This window comes from Maylandia zebra, linkage group LG20 (assembly GCF_041146795.1).
Source record: "Maylandia zebra isolate NMK-2024a linkage group LG20, Mzebra_GT3a, whole genome shotgun sequence".
In the NCBI taxonomy this organism is placed as follows: Eukaryota; Metazoa; Chordata; class Actinopteri; order Cichliformes; family Cichlidae; genus Maylandia; species Maylandia zebra.
In genome coordinates, this window is record NC_135186.1 from 25,658,306 (window position 1) to 25,676,153 (window position 17,848).

At 39.6% G+C, this 17,848-nt stretch overlaps 1 protein-coding gene across 2 annotated transcripts in view; it reads right to left on the bottom strand.

The window, feature by feature from the left end:
- Nucleotides 1-17,848, bottom strand: part of LOC101477622 (cadherin-4) — a 241,770-nt gene that overhangs the window by 42,625 nt on the left and 181,297 nt on the right. For both annotated transcript variants that reach the window (XM_004546200.4, XM_004546201.4), the window contains one exon: nt 3,592-3,747. In XM_004546200.4, coding sequence (XP_004546257.1) covers nt 3,592-3,747 — 156 coding nt within the window. The remainder of the gene's footprint in view (nt 1-3,591; nt 3,748-17,848) is intronic.

Here is a 17,848-nt window from a genome sequence, read left to right on the forward strand (position 1 = left end):
AAGCAAACTGAAGTGGTATTTAGAAATGAACTTTTCCCTAAAGCTGTTTTCATTCAGTTCACTTAACTTGGGAATGTTTATATCCCTGAGCATGACTTATTCAGCGATATTCCTGTCAGGTGGAAGTACCGGGGATGTTTACTTTATATCATATGAAGTAAAGAAAAAAAAAAGAAGAAAAATCTGATCTTATCTACATCCTGCTCCTAACAACACCGGCTTGTAAATATTTATTCTGGTCATATGTCAGCGATCAATTTCAGGCGAAGGTCTCTCTACATTATCGTTAGGATATTCATCAGAACCGAAGATAAACTAAACTGGAAAAGACTGAGGGAAAAGTTAAAACATGGAGAGAACAGACAAAGGTTCTCAATTTTAACAAGAGCTATTTTTTTTCAACATGTAGAATGAATCAAGGGAATGGTATCCTTCTCTTATGAGCGTTACCTGATAGGAAAAAGCTACCTGGTCACTGTAGGAGCATGAGTGTCAGATATATGAAACAGCCTTCAGGCTCGTTGTGGCAGGAAATAGAATAAGTAGCATTCTCCATCGACTTCTTCTCCTCAGAGAGGTGAAGATCCTCTTCACTGCTGCTCATTCTGTCCTCTCCACCGTCTGCTTCCACTCTGCACCTCCACCAAAATTGCATCTTCAGGTCTCCCTGAGGTTAATTTGACTTTACTTTTTCCACTGCATTGTCTGATCTGTCCTGCACCCAATATCCGTGTGCTGCCATCGCATATCACATCTCACTGTGCTGTAACGGGCTACGAGCCAGGCCCCTTATCTACACCCACCCTCATCCCTCCATCCCACATAAACCCACACCCTAATTCAATAACAGCAGGAGTCAGAGATTACCGCCATGTTTAAAGAAGGCAAAATGTAATTCTGGGTCCACATTAAAGTTATTATCTTGAAAGACGAGGGGGAGAAAACAGACCGTACCAGACAGCGCTATGCATTTGGCAGGAGGCAGCGTCCTGATAGAGATAACAACAGACCCAGAAGCTTCAAGGTTTTTTTCCTCATAAGAATGCATCTTGTTGCATGGCTGGTTTTGAATTTCAGAGTGCTCATTCTTTTGAAATAAAAAAGAGCTAGACCATAACTTTGTTCTGTCCTTGCATGAAAAATGAAGTAAACAAAACCGAGACCACAAAGTCAAGTACTAACTTTAGGTATGTTGCAGTTTTCTGGTTAACAATGCTCAATAAACAAGACTTTCCTTGGCTTTATTGTTCAGAGGCTGAGAGCGTTTGAGTTTCTTACAATGCTATTTAATTGCATATTTGTTGCTATAACAGCGAGGGTCCTTTAAAGTGAACTGCAACACCTTTCTTAACTTGTTAAACATACATCTTTACTTTGTCTCATCTGGTTTCCAACCACATTTTGTATTCTCCTCCAAGAAACACTTTTCTTCAAAAACAAACAAGCAGTTCACTTAGGCAGCCTTTAGCAAGCGCCTTCCTTTCTTAACAAATTACTTCATTGATTGGAGCTTCTCTGGGGTATAAATCTGCTCACCTACCACTGAAAGGTTAGATTTGCCAGCTTACCATGACTGTAACTCAGGCTAGGTGCCATTAAAAAAAGGCACAGAGATGGTGGCAGGTACAGAGAGAGAGAGAGAGAAAACCAATGATAGAAACCTAAATTGATGAACCCAGTGCTGTCGCTCACTGCATCACAGTTTCCCTTCACAGCAGCAGAAAGATGCGTGAAAAGATAAGCTTGAGCAGCAATACAACAAGCTGTTTCCAAATGAAATGCATTTTTTCTGATTGTTCCGTATTTTCGATGCCTAGAACAGCATGCACAGCACAAAGGTGACAGGAGAGGCTCAACATGATGAAAGTTTCATTCAAATGAGGTAGTGCAGATGTTGGTGTTTTGTCAAAATGCACAGCGTGCATTGAAAAAAAGATGGTTTTACATGGTGCATCGGGCCAAAAAACATTCTTAAAATGCTGTTATGTACAAGTTAAACAAACATTCTAGCATTAAAGCATCAATCACACACCATGAGACAACCAGAGTATGTGTCCTACTTGAATTTACCGATATCAATAGTCACTAGCTACAGAACTAATGTTAGTCTTAACAGGCTGACATTGATGCTAATAATCACTACAATATTTAATATTCCTCTCATGATTGTAAGCTAAATATAAGACTAATTTATTGCCAAAAGATAATACAGTTAGCATAAAGTATCTAATTCTCTGGAGAGAAGTGAATAAGAGCATTGATTGATAAATATATACCCACTACTCGCTTTATTAGTTACACCTCACTAATCCTTAGAAGGACCCTCTTTAGCTTTCAGTACTGCCTTAATTCTTTATGGTACAGATTCAACAAGATACAGGAAACATTCCTCTGAGATTTTGGTTCATATTGTCCAGACAGCATCACACAGTTCCTGCAGATTTATCAGCTGCACATCCATCATCTGACTCTCTTGTTCCACCACATCCCGAAGGTGTTCTATTGGACTGAGATCTGGTGACTGTGGTGTAAGGTTGGGCGACTGAACGCATATATCGACTATCGACGTAGGTTGAGCCTTTTGCCGATCGTTATTACAAGAGCGATTTATTTATTTGCCCATGAGTACGTTTGCTAATTATGTTGGTTGAAGCCTGTCTATTATTATTATTATTATTAACATCACTCGAAGCAGTCAGTCCTACCTTCTTACTCAGGGATCCACAAGAAGCAGCATTCACACCTTCATTGTGATTGAGAAGCATGCACTTCCATGTAAAGCGACAGGTTCAGTAGGAGCCCTTGATGAACTCTTTAGGGCCCATTATGTCTTTGGTACATCATACAGTTCATCCCTGACCAACTTTTTTACTTTTCTGCAAACAACTACGACATTGGGGAAATGTCATATTGCTTTCTCTAGTGAGCATCATAGAACTGTGAATTGTAAAGGTTTGTTACGTTAATTAAATGACACTGAAATGAGAAACATAATAAATGCTGTTACTTTAACCTGTATATTTGTTGTAGGATAGATCACAGTTATTTAGTAATATAGCATCATAAGATGAATATGAAAAAATCACACTACAGAGAAATAAAAAAGAGATATTATCACACATCAGAGTGTTAATATTAAACTAAATTTGGAGTAAAAATAGCTCTATAAAGTGTAATCAAATTACTCTGAATGTGTGAATAACCCTCAGTGTTAAATATTTTTTACACATTTTGTTGTCAATTTTGACACTAAATTGAGTACAATTAACACTGAAAGGTTAACACTGGCCATAGAGTAAATTTAACTCTAATTTTGAGTGGAACCAAATGTTATCTGAAGCAGAGTTAATACCTAATTTAATGGGCAGTAAGTGTTACTTTCTATTCTTAAATGTTCAGGTATTTACATCTTTCTGTGAGTCTGCCATGTGCTACTGTTACCATGCCACGAGAACAGTAATTTGACTGGATGTGACTTTGATGAATTACCAAAGTCTCTTATTCTTCACATTACCCAATAATGTTGCATGTAAAGAAAAAGTGCAAACTGGATATCCATCCATCACAATTTTGTGTGAAGAAGACACTCACGTGATATGAAGAGCGATGTTCTCGATCAAGAGGTTTGGTGACAAACATCTTTCCAAGCACAGGATCGATACTGAATACTTCATTTGGTGGTTGATCTGCTCCCACCCCAGTGATGCTGTACCGGATTGAGATGTCCTGGTCCTGGTCGGAACGAATCTGCATCCCAACAAAGAAAAAGGAATGCTCAGTCAATCCCAGTTACACACTACATTTTATTAATCCCTGCAGCTTCTTTAACCTGATTGATTTTATGGCTTTATTTCTCTCTTGCATCCAGGAAGCTACACTAAAAAAAACATAGTTTCCATTGGCAACCTACTTCTATTTGTACAGTATTGAGTGTGAGGTGTTTATTATTCAAGGATTTATGATATACAGTTCTTTAAAAACCATCTATTGTATATTATTCACTGGAAACATGCAAGGACACACAATCAGAGAAAAAAGAAACTGACACCGAGATGACATTTCATCACCCGTGGGGACATTATATTACCTCACATTAATTTCTCGTGTCTGAGTCTTGGGATGATGGCAGATCTCCAATTCAATCTAAGAAGCAGTCATTGGCTATGTAACAGTCAAAGCAGGAAACATTTAAGCCCTTTGTGTTACTGCATTGACACCACAGAGGAGGCTCACATCAATTTCAACTGGATGTTGGCAGGCATTTCTTCCTATCATTGTATTAAAGATGTAGCTAAGTATAGTGGATTGAATTGTAAGTAAAGTAATAATGTTTCCATGGAGTAAGGAGCAAAGTCACAGTAACATATGCAGAATCTGTGTTAATGTGGTGTGGAGCAGGGAAATTATTTTACTGCTATTGTTAAATAATTGTCATCATTACCATTGCATTAATAATATAATCTGGAGTTTATATTGCATTCAGATGTTTAAACAGTGTGTGTCTTTCAGAGAGACTAAGTTGCAGGCTGACAGGAAGTTGCAGGTTTGCAGAGTGTGCCTTTTGCAGAACTGAAACCGAAAGCAGAGTCTAAGTGTAGGTTATTTTGAGGAGCATTTGAGGACGAGACACAGACAGTTAAGAAGTGACACAAAGAGCATGTGAGGTCAACACATACACACATATTAGTTAGACTTATTTAGAGGAGAGATCAGTTATGTCTAGACAAGAAAGAGGAACAATTCACTTTGAGACAAGAACGGAAAGTACCAAGCCATGAAAATAGAAGATGATTTTCTGGGTGAAAAGTCATGATGATGTTGATCTGATCTATGTATAAAATGTACCGGTGACGCATGAAGGGGCATCAGTAAACAAACCCTGATGCTATAAAATATCTGTTCATGCTTTGATTAAGTCGAGGACTACTGGCTGTCTGCGTACAGAGTGTCTTCCCACACGTGTGTTCATTAAAATCATTGTTTGACCAAAGAGCTTCTGGACCAAGAGTGGTTTGTACTCTCCCTCCTCAATTTTGAACCTTAACAGTGGTCTTTGACATCAACGCAATAGTTCACATACAGAGGGTTAGTCTTTTTAGCTAAAAACAGCTGCCTGCAATATTTACAGTTATTTTTATATCATGAAAGTAAAATTGTCCACAACATATTAGGTATCATTGAATGATACTTATATTAAAGACAGAACAGAAATCAGCTGATTCTGAGGTGTCAGACTCTGCACTCACTGATATTTTATAGTATGACCCTGCCTGAAGGTTTAACCTCCCCTTAACCACTACATTCTTAAACCTAATGCTCATCAAGCTGTGGAATATAATTTCCTCACATCATGAGTGCTATAACTATAAACACACACATATCAAAGCTTGGCATTTCTACAGTAACCTCTAGGTACTCAAGGATTCCATTAGTGCTGCCACAGGGAGTGCTGTGCATTCTGTTTGGAAGAATTTAGATTCGTCAAAAGAAGAAAAAAAATCTGAATTTCCTATTACGTAGGAAAGTGAAAGTATGTCTCTGTAAGTGATGGGTAATTAGGTAACAGCAAACATAACAATAAACACATTTTGCAGAGGCCAAAATAGGCCAGAGGAAAATAAGGTGCACACTTGATGAAATGCATCTAATAACTGTGGGGCAAGGGAAGTAAAACGTTCTCTAAAAAATAGCCCTGCATTTTGGTTTAGCTTTCCTTGCCAGATAGGCAACTAATAGGTGCATTAAGTGCACTGCTAGGTCTGTGATTTGGACTGAAGAGCTGTGTAATTGGGACTCATTTGGAGGAGTTCTTCAATTCATTGTCCAAATAAAGTCCAAAACTCCAAGCAACCCATTACTGTCCATTAACGACATGGCAACCCGAAAAATCAGCTGGTGTATCAAAATTAATCAATCATACACTTTCTATGGTATGCAGGCAAACACACACACATACACACACACATGCACACATGCGTACGCGCAGGAATGGTCGACCCTTTTTCTTCTAATCATTGACTATTTCAGTGAAGAGCCTGAGTGCACCAGAAGAGGAAGACTGTCCAAAGTTGTCTCCGTCTTTCACCACTCAAGGAACCAATTTAGCTACACTTTTGACACACCAGGAATTCTGCCCTGCTGAGAAAATAGCTGAAGCAACTAACAAGGACAAGGGAAGGACACAAAGTATTAGGCAGATGTCATCCTGACTCTTACGACAGGTAGAATAAAAACCTGTCACCATTATCGAAGCTGTTATTAGAACTTTTTCCGTTCCCTTCCTCTATATTCGCATTAACATTATACTCAGCTTTCTGGTTGAAGAATCCGGTAGAGGTGTGTCTTTCTAATCAAACAAATGTGATCAGTTATAGACAGCTTCCCTCTAATGCGAGAAGCACTGTCATACCAGCCTACTAATGCTATTTGTGCATGCATGTACGTGTGTGTGCTTTCTTTAGGGAATAGGAGGAGGAGAACGTCAGAATGCTTTGCACATATCTCTGTGAATTACTGCTGACAGCTATGATAATTAACGAGCTGCAGGCATTGACTGCTATTACTTCAAAGAAACTCTAGCCGTTAAACACCCACAAACTAACAAATATCCAGCTAGCAGCTTAGCTGAACTCTCAATGTACTGTCATTACCCTCTGGTACAGCCAAAGCAAAAAGACACTGCAGCACGCAGACTGCTATACCTCTCCTGTCGCATTAGAAAATACAAGCAATTATTACACATCTGACTGCCAAAGTGCTTCCTCTCTTAATTCACCCCCTTTTCTCCTCCCCTCTCCTTGTCTCTCTTTTTCTCTGCCTTCCCTTCTCCTTTTTAAGTCACTCTTTCTCATCTCCACTTCTCTTTCCTCTCATCTCTCCCCTCTGCTATACTCTCTCATCACTCTCTCTCTTTGCTTCAGGTCTCTGTGGGGACAGAAGCCATGCATGAAAAATGAAATTACTTCAATCCGTTGGCCTTGGCAGTGGTGTATAAATCCTCACCAGTTAGGAAGTGATAGCTCTCCATAATTCCATTTGGGTTTTCCACGCCCCCCTGATTTCCCACCCGTTTCCAAGTCGTCCTGCTTGGGGTGGAGACAGGGATTCAGCTGCATGTTTCCACAGTCATTCCAACCAATTAGCTTTCCCGCCCACGACGTTCACGTAGACACGTTTAAGACTGTTGAGGGATGACGCCAGAGTCCTTATCCTCATCTGTTTCTACCAAATATTTGTGCATGGTTGCATGGGCATACATTTGAGGATTCAAGCATGAACAGTTGTGTTTTCTCCACTGCTCAAACATTTTGTTTATGCCAGCTAATGATCTCAAGAAAGGTTTAGACTTGAAAATTCTTTTGCTTCCAATTTTTGGACTCCTGGCTTAGTACAGGCCTTTTGAGGGTTACTATGCAGGCTAAGTTGATTGGTCTGCATATAATAAAGGCAATGAGTACGTGTTACCCTATTTGAGAAAAATCCACGCATTCCTAATTAATGAGACCCAAGTTAAAAAAAAATGTGATTTTTCTTACAATACTAGGGCTAGCTGTAACGTCTTCAGGGATACCAAAGATTCTGCCAAGTATGTTATCATTCCCCTATTTCTATCCCAGAATATTGTGATAGGCGAGATGTCATCTAACTTGCAAACAGCTCTCACTATCATTCTGCCATTTTACATCAGAAGAGGAGGGAATGTGTTGAAAAAAGCACGACATGAAGTGAACACAAAGAGCTTCTCATAACTGTATAAATTCTTTCTAGTTTACTTAATGAAAAGAGGAGAAACTCTTTTCTCATCTTGCTACACTTACTATCTTGTACCTCATACAGAAACACTCACGCATAAACATACAAACTCACACATCATTCAATATTAAATATTGAATGGATTTAGTTTTTGGAGTATCAATAATAATCCAAAACTGTTTTTCAGTTCATTCTTTGTCTTTTTTGTTCCTTTCCTCGGTTCTTTCCTCTGTTGTCTTGGCAGTTTGTGTTAAATGCCTATATAAGTTTTTCTGCAAGAGAGAGACTAGTAGAGAAATTCCCAGCAAAGTGATATCGGCGAGAGAAAGAGGCAGCGACGGGGAGTGAACAAGAGAGAGAGTCATGACTGTATCATCCGGCATCAGAAACCAGACACTGTCTAAATGACCTATTTGTCGACGGATCAAAGCAATTCCCTTCATTACTGACAACATGTCTGGTTCTTAAGGAGATCTTATCAGTGAGCTTAGCTCCCTTCTGCCAGGCAAAACTGAATCAAATGAGAAATTATCATGCCACCGAGTCTTCGGGGAAAACGGAGAAGATGAAGAGAAGAGAATGATTAACACAAAAGTGCCATTCTACCACCACAGGGTGCAGATGAATGAATTCTAGCTTAAAAATTAACTATCACATTTAAAAAGTATCCAACTAGTACCATTTATGACTATATGTCACTGCACAAATACATAAGACTATTATTAATAGTGGCGTAGAGTATATCCGGTACCGGGCCATGAGTCGTTTGGTACCGGGCCGCGAGAGTTGAGGCTCAGGTGTGAAATGTATGGTTTTCAGGGTTTTTAGCGGTTTTCAGCGTTATTTTGTTATCGTTTTTATTGTTAACGTGGTTTTCCTGGGTCTTTTCACGTGTGTTATGAATGAATCTTCTTTTTTTCGGTACCGGTACTAGTTTTATTTTGCTGTATTTATCCGCGACACATTAAAAGGCCGGTCCGTGATGTCGGGCATAAACCGGTCCGTGGCGCGAAAAAAGTTGGGGACTGCTGTCCTAAAGAGTATTTGAATCCAACCACAAAAAAAATTAAAAAATTATATGATCTATACTATGCAAGATTAGGAACACAGCTTATGAAATGGATAGCTCAGTTAGTCGGAATGATAACTATACATAGTTAGAGATAGTGTTGAATATGGTTTTCACAATTAAGTAACACTTACTCAACAGCGTCAAAAACACATTAATTAGGTAACAAAACTGCTAAAAAATAAAGATTAAACCTCAACTCTGTGGAAGTGTCATCTACACAACCTAAAGATGACATGTAGAAATAGAAAAGCAGAAGTTTAAGAAAAACTTATTAAGTGAAATGAACAGAATAAAGGTTCTATATTGTAATGCATTGTAATGCATTCTGATTGTATTTAGTGCTCCTTATAACCTCAAATGTGTGAAGTGGCTTATTACATTAATTTCTGTAGTACCCTCACATCTAAATGACCTCTTAACTTTACATAAATTTTATCGAGCTTCCACTTTGAAAACATTAGGCATCAAGTTAAAAATGTACATAATTCTGTCACTGCTTGTTTCTGAGCACAAAGTAATAGAAAGTGGAGTAATGGGGTCAACTGCAGGCAGAAAAAATCAAATAAATTCAATATCAGTTTAACTCACAGACCTTTAGTTAGGACAAGCAAGGCAAACAGTGCTTGCCCAGTGACATATAAAAACCGACATGAATAAAAATGTACCAAAGTGAAACCTCAACATCTGTGCTCATCTCATGGTGCTTGTTTGCATCCATCCTGTAAATTACTGCCATCTTGTGGCAGTGGCAGCAGTTACTTATTGTCTTTGGAAATTAGCTTGAATACAAACTATCGAAAATAGTTTGATGTATTTCATGACAGATTCTGTCTCTGACCCATTAACAAAGGCTATGTCTCGGTAAGCTGAGTAAACAGTTTTCATGTTTTTCATTTTTGTGTATTTAGAATCATTTTTAATGCATGACTCATAACCTCATCTTACAGGGAATTGAAACTGCTATGTCATTTTTTTACTCCACTGATAAAAAAAAAGTAAGTTTCTGGCTGACACATATTTGTTTGAGCTGTTGGTGTTTTATCTACCATGTTCTTTACTCATTTTAATATAGAGAAATTAGGCTTGTGTTTTTTATATTCAAAGACTGCTATTTATTTCCCACTGGAATATTCCATACATTACACTCCCATCTAACCACTATCTTAATATAGAGTTAAAACAAATCTACCAGTTGTGCTGAATCCAACAGGAAACCAGATTTCACCATCTATCAAAGAATACATCTAAGTGGAAGTGAATCTATTGCTGTTTAATTGTTAAGTTTATCATTATTATATTTCATGCTGTTTAATACTTTACACTATTCTACAAACTCTAAAACCATACAACAGTGCTAAGCATAGTTTGAATTACTGTAGCAAGTCTCGGTTACTCTGGTTTGAAGGAGTTTTTAGTTCAAACTCAGGTAGCAGACAACTTTCCTGCTTTACACAGTACCAGTGTTCAAGAGCACTGAGGCTTTTCACCAGCCCACGCAACTCTCACCATGGCAGATTAGGAGCAAAGTGACATAAGTAAACAAAGGAGAGAAACATGCAGAGGCTTAGGGCTCCAAATAAAATTTACCGTGTACACAGACCCTGATGATGCAGCACACTTTCAGTTTGCAGTCTTTCTGCCAATATAAAAAAAGTTGAAGTCACTTGGAAAATGTGGCTTGCAGAAAGGAAGATTAAAGATTTAAATCGGGTACTTTTTACACAAACAGCAAAGATGGTATGTTAGTAAAACAGAAAATTATGAGACAATAGACATTTTATTCACGGTGTTGTTCAATGTAATATTTTCTTCTCTGTGCTGGCCTCCCACTTCCTTAGCCATTGGTGCCTCATTCTTTCTGGATTTGGACTTTGGTCCTCAAAGAAATTCAGCCTCCTCTAGCATCTCTCTGCCCCTTGTATGCATGCTATCCTATGTGTGAGTGGTGTTTGATTTTTGCTGCTTGTGTGTTTGTGTAGTCTGTCTTCTTTCCAGGTCTCCAGGGAGGAGAGGAGGTCATGTGGCTCAGGCCCCATCTGTTTGATATCGGGGTGCATTCCAATACCCCACTCAGTTTTGCAATGATTTCCAAATAGGTAAAATACCTGGAGGCTTCAGGACCAACTAATCCCATATTTAATTTTTCATGGTGTCCTTTGTTATTCCCTCTGACACATGGGAACATATCCTACACACGTGTGATAAATCAGTGATGTTGTAGTTAACAGATGTTGTTGTTAACAAATACAGTGGTTAAAGTCAACAAAAAATACAAAAACCATGAGACAGGAGACTGACAAGTCCTTTGTTTCAATATTTATCCACCGTCCAGCATTTTAAAATAACATACTGCAAGCTTTTTGATAACTTGCTCTTTCTGAATTATGAAGTACGATGTTCTAGCTTCAAACCTGCTATACTCTATTCTGTGATCTGTCAAATACTTTAACTCAGTGCAAGAAGTGTACCTGTATGTAAAGTCTGTACATTTAATTGTGAATCATGAAGAACTGTAAAATCGTATTACCAGTATAGTTATATACATATCTAATATACTACCAACAATTACTTATTAATAGTTGAAAATTACAAGTAGTGGAGGATTTTTTCAAGCAATTCCTTAAGTAAAATGAGAAATAAAACATGCCCCATCTTCTCTGTATCACACATGTTGACCAAGGAGGGCTAGCAACAGGAAACTTCTCTGTTATGACGCTAAACCACTGAAGCCTGTTCACTTGCTAATGCTAGCTGTGTTCCTACACAAAGCATGGTTAGAAACTGATTTTAGAGCAGTGAAAGCACAGTCAGCAGCAACCTGCCTTCCACCCTGCTCTCCAATCAGTTTACCATCAAATACTAGCAGTTTAGCAGCAGTTTTCTAGTAAGATTGAAATAAGCACAGCTTTCAGTGACAATATTGGTCTGCGGCCACAAAATACTTGTAATATAAAGGATGGATGCACAAATAAATTGACAGTCGAGGAGCTTTATGACAGCCTGTCTGACATGAAAGGGGCCACATCGATTTACTTCGGTACATTTTAACTTGTTGAACAAACCCTAAAGAAAATCATGGGTACATATGGGATTTTTAATATTGTGTTATTTTAAAATACACGCAGGAATTACCATAATGTGCAGGTTAACATGTATGGAGAATTGTAATTGCCACTTGCTTTGGTATAACTTCTTTAAGCTTTGTGAATTATCACAGAAATTACAAAGATCCTTGAAGTTGGTTATTTTCGTTTAGTTTGAGTAATGACCTCGGCTACATTTTCTCCATTTAAACTTATAGCATTCAGTAAAACAATAACCACTGCAACATAACTTGGATTTCATCTGCATAGGAAGCAGCAGCAGTTTGTTACATTGGTAGTTATATCAGATGTGGTTGACAGTGGTTTTAACATAGAAAGAAATAGTCTAGTGTCACTTTTCATGCCTGAGGATGGAGGCATACATAAAAAACATTATCCACAGTAAAAATTGTCAATAAAAACAGTGCCAGGCGAACACTGAAATCCCTTTGCAGTCGGCTGAATGAAATATTCGACTTCAAACACATTAGAAGGAAGGTGCTGCTTTGATATGAATTGTCTCGCAGCTTTAAGAATGATATCATCCTGCTAGCTTCAAAAAGCAAATATGCTGGCATTATGAAAATATTTGATTTTTCAGAGGAATGAAAAGTCACCTTTACAGTAAAGTTTTAGAAAACAAGTAAACAAAAAGTATACCTTGAATGAGTTATTCAGCGGTACTAGCAATGCAAGTATTCAGGGTCTATAATCTGTTACACATTCACCAGCTACTTTGTTAGGTACATCTGTTTGACTGCTCATTAACATAAAGGAATGGGCTGGTCTGTGTACATGGTGTCTTCAACTACTGGGACTTTCCCCAAACAACCATCTTGGGTTTACAGAGAATGGTCTGCAAAAGAGAAAATATCTAGTAAGCAGTAGTTCTCTGGAAGAAAATGTCTCATTGGTGCCAGAGGTGACAAGAGAATGATCGCACTACTTAACTGATAGGCTGATAGGAAGGCACCAGTAACTCAATTAACCTTTTTGTAACCAAACTATGCAAACTCTTTGACAGCACTACACCTTAAAGCTCGAAGAAGTTGGGCTACAGCAACAGAAGAACACACCTGATGCCACTCCTGTCAGTTAAGAACAGGAAACTGCAGTTTTTACGAGTTCACCAAATTTTGACTAAAGATTGGAAAACCACGAGTCTCGATTTCTGCTGCAACATTCGGCTGATCAGGTCAGAATTCACCATAAACAACATGAATCCATTCTGACTTGTGTTAGCAGCTCAGGCTGGTGATGGTTTGATGATGTGGGGGTAATATTTCATGGCACAAACTGGGCCCCTAAATAATAAATGAGTGTCATTTAAATGCCACAGCGTAATTCAGGCCGCTGTGAAGACAAAGAGGGGTCCAACCAGGTACTAGCAAAGCGTTCCTAATAAAGTGTAAATGATTTTAAAATAGTATATAAAATAAATACACTAAATAAACATAAAAAATAAATAACAAAAACAATGAACTCGTAAAAAGCAGCACTGAATTTGAGTCATGAAATATATCAAAATGAAATTCTGCCACTTTGATATGCTATGTAAAAGAAACACACAAACACACACACAGGCCTGTCACGAGCGTGTCAGTTAGGTGCTCTGTAGTCCACTGGTATTTCAACGGATGACGCTGGTTCAGTGAACACCAGGACCGTAGAAACAGTCTGTAACTAGCAGACAGAAAAGTCACAGCAAACCCCTAAAGAGCTGAAAGGTGGGCCTTTCACAGCTCTAAAGCCCAACAAACAGGGATTGCTACTCCAAACACAAATGCCAATAGGAACAAAGAGAGAGATACACTCCTTCAACAGGACAGTAAAGCCTAACAGGCACACAAGAAATGTAGAGATTGGTCAACAGGTCACAAATAGACTGGTTAACACTGAAGAGAAAGAGCCTCTACAAGAGAAAGGTTTTTAGGTGGCATTGCACTTCACATACACACGCCATCTGTCAAATGCACTCTGGTGCACGCTCCGAGATAAAAAGGCACCTTGTGTGTTTTGCTGTGAGTCAGGAAAGTGTCTGCATTAAGAGCTTTCCTGTGGCCTTTTTAAAACACAGACTTCTGCTCAGACTTTGATGTTGAGCATTGTATCTCTTCAAAAGGCAGGACAGGAGTGATGTTGGGTATCTAGGTCTGAATTTGGGATTTTCAAAAATGCACTTACACCTTTAAACATAAAACACAAGCTTAATATCATTTTGTATTCATTAGTTGGCGAGGACTGAATGCAGTCTGCATGAAAAGATCTACCTGTTCCTGTTTAAAATATGTCTTTGACTCACTGAGTTTGCACTTGATTGTGGTTTAGCTACATTATATGTAAGTCTTTTTACCTATGAGCTTCTTCTACTACTATTGTTGGATGGCCATGAACATCTTTTGTGGCCTTTTTCAATTTTATTTGATAGACACAGTGAAGAAAGGACGGGAAAGCGGGGGCAGACACGCGCCAAAGGTCCGTGGATCGGACTCAAACCCGGGCTGGACAGTCTCAGCTGTATGGCATGTGGCTGCCCACTCAACACACTGAGCTAAACCGGCACCCCAGGATGCCCGCGGACATTTAACCAGACTTTTTTTGTACTATGATGTGATTTTATCATGACCTGTGACTGAAGACGGTGATTTCCTTTAAAAAATGAGTGACACAAACAGTTGCTTTTTAACTTTCCCAACACAACTATAAACCATATAAAGGCAGATTTATGGAAGGCACAGAGAGGACAGAAGACCAGAAAGATGCAATCACAGATTTACCCAGTTCAGTTGTATATTTCAGTGTGTGAGAGAATGAAATGGAGAGATAGCATGCTCTGGGTGCTTTTGTGTTATTTGAATGATAGCTAGAAGTGACGCAGGTGAGATTATTAAAAGATCTTCCTCCACATTACTGAAAATAACATGGAGTAATAGAAGTTAAGCAGTGAATGACTTTTCCAATTATTGCAGTGTGAAAAGAGTCTGGTCTTTAATAGTGAAGGCTTATGGCAAATTAGAGGTGCTATTCTCCCTAGAGGTAACAATGGAATGACTCGCCCTCCTCACGCTCCTCTTCCAGGCTGGGAGAATGAAAATAAGGCAGCCATTGTAGTGGCAGACAAAGAGTGGCCGCACCCCTTAGCTTTGGTTTAGAGGGGTGAGAGTGTGAGGGCTGCTATCTCACTGTAACCCCTCTCCCTCTCTCTATCTCTGGCCCTCTCTTTCATTAGAAGATTGATTAAATTGTAAAATTGGGAGTGTGATGGATGCATGAATGACTTCTCCAGTCGCCCCCCTGGGCTTTGACAAGGACAATATCAAGGACCCCCTGTAACTCCCTTTTCCTGCCTCGTCTCTTTATCCCCAGGAAACCCAATCTGGGTAATTAGAGTAAAGAGTGTCGGAGGCTTGTACGATAGAGAGAGGCTCAGAAAGAGAGAGAGAGAGAGAGAGAGAGAATAACAGTGGCACAAAATCTGCTGCCGCTGCACTTTTCCCAGTCATTACTGCCCCCCTCCCAACCTCCATCCATACGCACGCACATACAGTTTTTGCACTGTCCACCATACACAGACCACTTTTTCACATCCCTTCTCCTTCCTTCTTCCTCTCACTTTCTAAATCCATCAGGCAGCAGTGAAGAGAGAGAAATGCAGACTAGAGGGAAAATGGAGGAAAGAAAGAGTGAGGAGAGTGAGAAAAAGGGAGAGAAAATAAAAGTGGCTCTGAACTCACTGCATCAGCAGAACTCGGTAGCAGAACATGAGCCCTTTTGGCTAGAAACCTGGAAACAGTAAATGCAGAGAAGTTGCCACAACTTGTATGATTGGACAACCGTCTGGTAAAATATATACATGCTGTGAGAAAGTGGACGGAATTTTCCCCGACGACCAGACATGCGACCTTTGTGGGAAGATATGCCGCGAGAAATTTGTCTTGAATTTTCTCTGTCAAAGAAACACCCAGTTACATCACTGCATAGATGCATTTCTAGTGGACTTTTGCTGAAGGGCTGTTTGGAAGAAAACGCTTACAGTACATTCCTTCCAAGCCTACGGGGAGAAACCCTTTGGAGATATCATAAGGTAAACAGGTAAACAGCTGTGAGTAAAAAGGCAAAAGAGGAAAGGTGTTCGGGTAGAGGCGGGAGCAGTATGCACTTTTGATGTTGACTGGAAGCCTGACAAAATGTGCTGCTCCCTGCCAAGTCTGCCCCTGCCAAGCACAGGCAGAAACTGAAGAGGGGCTGGACCTTGCAATGGTGCTGCTGGGCGTTTGGAAAAGTTGTGCATTTACACATAATGCATGCAAAGACAAAGACGCATACACGATGGCTCTGCAGCCTCTGTGTGTCAGAATGTTTCCCAGGATGTTCTGGCTCCCACTAAGTAAGCGAGGGATTCTGCCTGGCAAACTTCTCCTCAGCAAGAGTCCAGCTGTCATCTTGACAAATGAACCTTGGAAGAGTGAAGAGGTGTGTGTGTGTGTGTGTGTGTGTGTGTGTGTGTGTGTGTGTGTGTGTGTGTGTGTGTGTGTGTGTGTTTGTACAGCCATGTGTGTCTGCGGATCCGTGCTTGTGGGTTTTTGCTGGTGCATGAGCACAGCACGTGTACCATAAGGATGACTTACAGATGGCTGGTGTACAAGAGGATTTAGTTTTTTTGACAAGTAGCAGGCCTGTCAGTCCTTGATTGATAAAAATCAGAAAACAGTTTAGAGCCACAGAGGCCACTTTCTCCGAACCTCTTTCTTTTCCCGGAAGTTATCAGGAAAGCATTTCTGAAAATTTGGAAATGCACCAGCAAGCTCAGCTGCTATACGCCGTGATGCAAGGCGCTGTGCAAAGCGCTATGCATCAATGACATTGCGGTTTTATGAACAATGTGAGGCGTTAAATCTTTTATTGAGCCAAAGGAGTAAATGTTCTCTTCTCCTGGAAATCAAAAACAAATAAAAATGTATAAGGATCAACAGGGTGTACTGCCCAGCAATACTTACAAGTGAAACACAATGCTAAACCTGGAAACTTTTTTCTTTGGTCTGGTGCTAAACTGTTTATCATAGGAGCTATTTCATCTTGAGAGGTTGTGGGAGATTTTACTGCACTGTGAGCAATTTTATTACAAGCGTACACAGCCACGTTTTCCTACTTGTACCAGGTCTTTGTGTGTGTCTGTTTGTGATCTTGTCTGTGTGCACAGTTGCCTCTGTACAAAAACAAGATCATCCCATGACAGTATCTATTATGCTTCCATGAAAAGGTTCTGACTGAAACCTTTTATTGTAAGTGACAAAGTATATGGGATCAGATTATTCTTGTGCAGGCCTCAATTTTGATTTCCTTCACATTTTACTTTCAGGGGTGGGGGGTGGGGGGGGAGAGTTAAATATGAGGAAATGGAAAAATACCAGCACATTAAATAAAATAAGAATATTACATCACATGACTTGCATCCCAAAGCGTTTTTAATTCAACTCAGTAACATGCCCAAGGACGTTTTCTCCTCACTATTACTCCTTTCTTCACTCCCTGTAAAAGCTGCTGCTTTATGATGAATCTGATTTTATGTCGTAATGTCTGTCTCTCGGGAAAACATGCCGACATAACTGAGCTGAGGTGGGGGGAAAGCATCACCTGACGGGACAACTGCCATGTCTGCATCTGCATGTCTTTTGTCTTCATCTGTCTGCCGGCTTGACCCACTTGTCTGCATGCGTGATTCTCTCTGTAACTTCCTTTCTGCTCTACCGCCAGCCTGTCTGTCAACCTGTCCTTTCCATTCGACCGACCTTGCCTCATAAGACCAACAATCGCAGCCACCCTTTGTCCCCAACACTTCATTACTGGTCCCCACCGCCTCGTGTCCCCTTCTGAATATCTTTCTTCCAATTTTACTCCTCATTATTTTTTCATGTCTTTAGAGAAATACAGAATCTTGGCT